This window comes from Rhagoletis pomonella, unplaced genomic scaffold (assembly GCF_013731165.1).
Source record: "Rhagoletis pomonella isolate Grant_MI unplaced genomic scaffold, Rhpom_1.0 Rhpom_scaffold_01441, whole genome shotgun sequence".
NCBI classification, from domain to species: domain Eukaryota; kingdom Metazoa; phylum Arthropoda; class Insecta; order Diptera; family Tephritidae; genus Rhagoletis; species Rhagoletis pomonella.
In genome coordinates, this window is record NW_023459995.1 from 4,355 (window position 1) to 10,386 (window position 6,032).

General features: G+C 44.7%; 3 protein-coding genes across 3 annotated transcripts; all 3 read right to left on the bottom strand.

Annotated features, from left to right (window-relative positions):
• Positions 1 to 405: 405 nt before the first annotated feature.
• LOC118752380 lies at positions 406 to 1,443 on the bottom strand. Its single transcript, XM_036487266.1, has one exon. It carries the CDS (start codon positions 1,441 to 1,443, stop codon positions 406 to 408), a length of 1,038 nt encoding a protein of 345 aa, XP_036343159.1.
• A 164-nt stretch (positions 1,444 to 1,607) lies between these two features.
• LOC118752381 lies at positions 1,608 to 3,251 on the bottom strand. Its single transcript, XM_036487267.1, has 2 exons — positions 1,821 to 3,251; positions 1,608 to 1,766 (listed from the first exon to the last, which is right to left on the bottom strand). The coding sequence occupies exons 1-2, from the start codon at positions 3,249 to 3,251 to the stop codon at positions 1,608 to 1,610; spliced, it is 1,590 nt and encodes a 529-aa protein (XP_036343160.1).
• Positions 3,252 to 3,305: 54 nt separating this feature from the next.
• Positions 3,306 to 5,462, bottom strand: LOC118752382. The gene has a single exon (XM_036487268.1). The coding sequence runs from the start codon at positions 5,460 to 5,462 to the stop codon at positions 3,306 to 3,308; it is 2,157 nt and encodes a 718-aa protein (XP_036343161.1).
• Between the last annotated feature and the right edge of the window lie 570 nt (positions 5,463 to 6,032).

Genomic DNA, 6,032 nt, shown 5'->3' on the forward strand with positions numbered 1-6,032 from the left:
CCTGCAGATCCCTCACTGGATTTGGCAAATTTCTTCGGGGATCGCCTCTGCGGGGTAGAGCTATCAGACCTAGGTCTTTTTTGGAGAGTTTTCTTTTCCCTCCGTGGTGGGCCAACGGGTTCTTTGGCTTTACCTCTAGCCTGCTCATAGCTCATTCCCCTTTCTATGTACCGTGTTTGAAATCAAAAGAAGCGCAGGTTTTGTTTCTTTAATATCGATTAATAAAGTTTATTTGAGCTTATACAATTTAATTGATAAGTATTTTGCAAATTAACACGAGGTCAGCTCTTGAGCGCAGCAAAACGAACCCAACTTCCGGAGAAAATAATCTATCAAAAAGAAAATGTCGAAAACTGTGAGGGTGGCCGTTGCATGCTATGTGCTTTGCAGATGCAGGGTTGCTTCTCAACATTTCCCGCCCACCTCGTCCAACCTTTGCGACGAAATATCGTTTGCGACGGGTGACCGCCCACCGTTTGACTCTTCGGACTCAGTCTCTATTGGAAGCACTACCAGTTTCGATATTGCTCTCTTGAGGATTGAAGACTGGGTTCTTACGGTGGCTACTCGAACCGCTGCGTCATCGCCAGCGTGAACTTCGAGAACACGTCCCAACATCCATTGCGTAGGAGGAGCTCGCTCGTCTCGAACCAACACCAAGTTACCTACTTTTATGTTAGCTTTTGTGATCTGCCATTTGTGACGCGCCTGAAGTTCGTGCAAATATTCCGCACTCCACCTTTTCCAGAAATCCTGTTGCATTTGTTGTAGTTGCCTCCATTTTGTTAGTCGTCCCACCTTTATATCCAAAATATTAGGTTCAGGAAGTGCAATCAGTGGTCCGCCCACCAAAAAATGGCCAGGGGTCAAAGCCGTAAAGTCCGTTGGATCATCGGATATAGCCGAGATGGGCCTTGAATTTAAAACAGCTTCAATTTGTTTTAACACGGTATAAAACTCTTCAAACGTTAGCAGAGCATCACCGATAACACGTCGAAGATGGTGCTTCATACTTTTGATGCCTGCTTCCCATACACCTCCGAAGTTTGGAGACCCCGGCGGAATGAAATGCCATGATATGTTATTGGCTGCAACCGATCGTGCACCTGCTTCGAGTTGATTTCGGAATGCGACGAGGTCTTCTTTTAAACAGGCGTTGGCGCCAACAAAAGTTGTGGCACAATCGCTGTATAAGTCGGAGCAGTATCCTCGTTGAGAAAAGAATCTCCGAAGTGCCGCCAAAAACGCTTCCGTGGTCATATCGCTTACCAGCTCTAAGTGGATTGCGCGTGTACTGAGGCATACGAAAAGAGCGACGTAGCCTTTCAAGCTGCGAGCACCACGTCCTTTTGTGGCACGTACTTTAAAAGGTCCCCCATAGTCTAAACCGCTATGCTTGAAAGCAGGAGCAGGAGTGCATCGATGTACAGGCAAACTTCCCATTATTTGGGTTGCAGCAGATGATTTCTGTCGGAAGCATTTTATACACCGATGAATAAAACTTTTTATACAAGTGCGAGCATCAATTAGCCAATAACGTCGTCTGAGCGCGTGAAGAGTGACCTGTGTTCCGCCATGAAGCGTAGCCTCGTGTGCGTGTGAGATCATTAATTTACTAAAGTGACTTCTTTTGGTAAAATTATTGGGAATCGTTCACAAGCGGGTAGCACTGCATTCTTTAGACGTCCATTCAAACGCAGAATTCCGTCTTCGTCAAGCATGGGATTTAGTTTTAGAAGTTTGCTTTTTGAATTACATTGCTTTCCCTGTCTAAGGCAAGAAATTTCGTTAGGAAAATGAATATTTTGAACGAATCTTACCCAAAATTGCATGGCTATTTTTCTTTCGGAAGCGGTACAGTACAAAGTTGTCTCGTGCTCCCTTTTCATAACAGATTTGACGAAGCGTTGACACCAAGCTGTAACGTTAAGTAGTCTGTGTAAGCTAGAGTAGTTGTGCAAAATCCAGCTATCATGCGTCTGCTGGGATACGGCCAAAAGCGATGATGCCTGAACATCATGCTCATCCGTTGAGATCGTCTGCTCAACCGAAATGCCAGCTGGCCAAAAGCATTTATCTTGCTGTAGCCAGGACGGTTCCATCCACCAAATACTAAGTTTTTCGAGTTCAGCTGGATAGATGCCGCGAGAAGCAACATCAGCCGGGTTTGAGGAAGTGGGAACGTAGCTCCAAGCCTTGGCGCCAGTTAGCTGCTGAATCCTTATTAATCGATTAGCGATGTATTGCTTATGCTGACCGGGGTCGGACCGAATCCAACTAAGCACCGTTTTGGAGTCACACCAGTAAAACGTTTGCGTAACCTTTCGTTGAATATCATCCAGGATTCTCGCGGATAGGGTCGCAGCAAGTAATGCTCCATTCAATTCCAACTGAGGTATGGTACGCATTTTTAACGGTGCTACCTTTGTTTTAGCCATTAGTATTGATACTTTGATATCTCCACTCGGCTGAACCACTCGTAGATATGACACGGCTGCATAGGCTGCCGTAGAAGCATCACAAAATATATGGAGCTGTTCAGACGAATCAGCTGTTGAGAAAGTCCATCGAGGAATTTTGATCTTGTTGATCAAAGGAAGTTCCCTGCGAAATCTCTGCCATTCGCTTTGAAGTGGTTCAGGTAGTGGGTCATCCCACGCACAACCACGTCGCCACAAGTCTTGACACACACGCTTTCCCGTTATAATCACCGGAGCCAGGAGACATGTGGGATCATAAACTCTTGCTATGTCGGAAAGTTGCTGCCTCTTAGTAATTTTAGAAGATACTGGGTTTTCTTTGGCAGTGTACCCGATGACGTCCTCGTTGCATGACCAGTAGATACCGAGTGCTTTGGTATTACGGTCTAAGCTCAAATCACACAAATCGTCATGCCCACAGTTTTTACCACTTATCCCTTGTAAGAAGTCCGAAGAATTGGAGTTCCATTTTCGGAGGGTAAATCCACCACGAAGTAATAATTCTTGGACTTGTTGCTGCAGTTGTACAGCTTCTCCAACCGTATCTGTACCACTTAAGCAATCGTCCACATAGAAGCATTCTTTCAGAGTTGCAGCTGCTCGGGGACAGTCACCACCTTCATCTTCGGCTAGGGTATGGAGAACCTTTATAGTCAGATATGGTGAACAATTCAAGCCATATGTTACAGTAAGCAGGCGGTAAATGCACATGTTGTTTTCTGAGTCTTTCCAAACTATCCGCTGCATATCAGCGTCCTCACGATCTACCATAATTTGCCTGAAGCATTTTTCTATGTCAGCCATAAAAGCAATTCTGTGCATACGTCATCTTAGTATAATCGATGACAAGTCATTTTGAAGCTTTGGACCGACAAGTAGGCAATCATTTAAAGAAACACCAGAGCGGGTTCTCCTCGACGCGTTGAAAACTGTTCTTAGTTTGGTAGTTGAACTGGACTCTTTGTACACCGCATGATGTGGAATGTAGCATACATTAGATGGCTCTGTCTCTTCGTAAACTGGTTCCATGTGTCCAAGGCGTAAATATTCAGACAAGAATTCTTCGTACAGATTTTTCAAATATGGATCTTTTGCAAGGTTCTTATTCTGATAATGAAAAATTTTCACGGCATCAAACTTACTATCTGCAAGAACGGAGAGATTTGCTTGTTCACGAAATGGGTAGCGGACGATATATCGGCCGGAGCAGGTCCGGCGTACGGTTTGCTCGAAAAACTCTTCACAGTATTGTTCATCGAGAGTCAGACATGATGACGACTCCACCTTTTCGCACGAGTTAAAGGCCCATAAGTCTTTAACCAGTTCATCAAGCTCCGTAATTGTTGAAGCACACAGTTTTGCGCTTAATTGGTCCGTTGATTCCGGATAGCGTCCGAGAATAACCCAGCCTAGTTGTGTATGTAACGCGAACAGAGCGTCAGTCGTGGTCTGCCGCATCTCGCCACAAATAAGGTGCCCATAGATATCAGCCCCCAAAATAACATCTATGGACCCGGGCTGATAAAATTGGGTATCTGCAAGACTTAGATCTTTAAAATTGGAGAAATGAGTGGGATCCATGGGAGAGCTCGGTAGCTGCTGACTTAATTGTGGCAGTATTAAGGCTGAACATCGAATGTTGAAATCTGATTTCCGTATAGAGTGCACGGTAATCTCGACCATACCAGTGGACGTTCCGACCGATGAGCAACCTATTCCCGTAACAGGCACTTTAAGTCGGGTGCGTCGTAGGTGTAACTGCTGTGCAGCAAACTCACTGATAAATGAGGCTTGAAAGCCACTATCTAATAGCGCCCTGAGTCGCATGCGATGACCAGTCGCTGAACTTACCTCAATCTGGGCTGTAGCAAGCACTACTTGGCCCGGGTTTGATATAGAAGCTTCAAACGAACGTGAGTGATGGGATGCGACTACGCCTGATTGCGCTTGTAGACCGTCGTGTAGCATAGTGTGGTGCTTTTGTTGACACCTCTGACATAAATATGTGGATGAACATGTTTTGACCACATGCCCTGGTTTTAAGCAATTCATGCACAGCTTAGATTTTTGGACGAAATTAAGTTTTAATGACGAAGAGAGTTTTCGAAAGTCTGGACAAAACATAAGAGCATGTTTTCCAGAGCAACTGCTGCAACGCGACGCGTTGCCGGTTGAGTGGTGCGTTGAAGATGGATTTCGTCGACCAACGTTGTCCCCTGACCTTGAATTCGCTTTGTCTACCATGGTGTCTAGGCCTTGGATACGAGCTTCGAGAAACTTAACCAACTCGTCGTATTTTGGAATATAATTTGGGGATGAAAGTGATATTTCCCAATCTCTTATAGTGATTGGATCCAGTTTCTCTGTAACCAAAAATATAAGCCAGTCGTTCCAATGCGAAGTAGGACACCCCAGTTGGCAAAGGGCGCGAAGAGCCTCAGCTATACTGTCTAAGATTTTACGCAACGAAGCTGCAGACTCACTTTGGGCAGGTGGAATTCGAACTATTTCTTGTAAGAATGTTTTAACAAGGCGCCTCTTGTTATCAAATCGGTTAGTTAAAATGTCCCAAGCAATTTGGAAATTGTTGTCGGTTACCGGTATATTTTTCAGCAGGTTTTGCGCTTCACCTTGAGTACAGCTTTTGAGGTAATGTAATCGTTGTACATTCGAGAGTGCTGCATCGTTTATTACAATTGTAGTGAACATATCTTTAAACTGCAGCCACCCTTGATATGTACCTTCGAACTTCGGAAGTTCTATTTTCGGTAAAATTGATTTTGGTGCGGCTATCGAAGCCGGCTGTGATTCATAGGTTATTGACTGAGTTGAATTTGCGGCAGGTTGAATAGCAGCCGTCAACTCATCAATGCAATCATTGAGCTCACCAATAGTTTCGCAGTAAACAGCCTCTATGTTGCCGAAATAATCTCCACTTAAGACACGTGCCAGCTTCGCCTCATTTTCGTTGGTGGACTCCATGGTCAAGATTTCGTCATACGTAGTGGTATATCTCGCCCAATAGTCCTCCAGTAAGCGTTTTCGGGCAACAAAGAAAACCTTTTGTCTGCTTTTGCTTTGCCACCTTACGCGTATTTGCCGAAAAATTCAAAATGAGCTTTGCGGTGGCCTCTTCCCTTTGCAAGGCCATACTTATTAGTGCAGTTGAGGTTATAGTTTAATTGATAATTTTATGGAAACTGTCGCACAGTTCCCGGCAAGGGTTGCCAATGTTTGAAATCAAAAGAAGCGCAGGTTTTGTTTCTTTAATATCGATTAATAAAGTTTATTTGAGGTTATACAATTTAATTGATAAGTATTTTGCAAATTAACACGAGGTCAGCTCTTGAGCGCAGCAAAACGAACCCAACTTCCGGAGAAAATAATCTATCAAAAAGAAAATGTCAAAAACTGTGAGGGTGGCCGTTGCATGCTATGTGCTTTGCAGATGCAGGGTTGCTTCTCAACATACCGCTTGAGGCGTTTCCGACCGGCTCCGCTAAGCCGCTCCCGCTCTCGAGCTTGGTGAGATGGGTTGTTCACCGGAGAGGC

Bases quoted from the DNA above. Each gene is read 5' to 3' on its own strand.
- LOC118752382 (XM_036487268.1), bottom strand. From the start codon at position 5,462: ATGGAGTCCACCAACGAAAATGAGGCGAAGCTGGCACGTGTCTTAAGT.
- LOC118752381 (XM_036487267.1), bottom strand. From the start codon at position 3,251: ATGGTAGATCGTGAGGACGCTGATATGCAGCGGATAGTTTGGAAAGAC. The intron at 1,767-1,820 runs GTAAGATTCGTT...TGCCTTAGACAG, and splicing joins AAATAGCCATGCAATTTTGG to GGAAAGCAATGTAATTCAAA.
- LOC118752380 (XM_036487266.1), bottom strand. From the start codon at position 1,443: ATGGGAAGTTTGCCTGTACATCGATGCACTCCTGCTCCTGCTTTCAAG.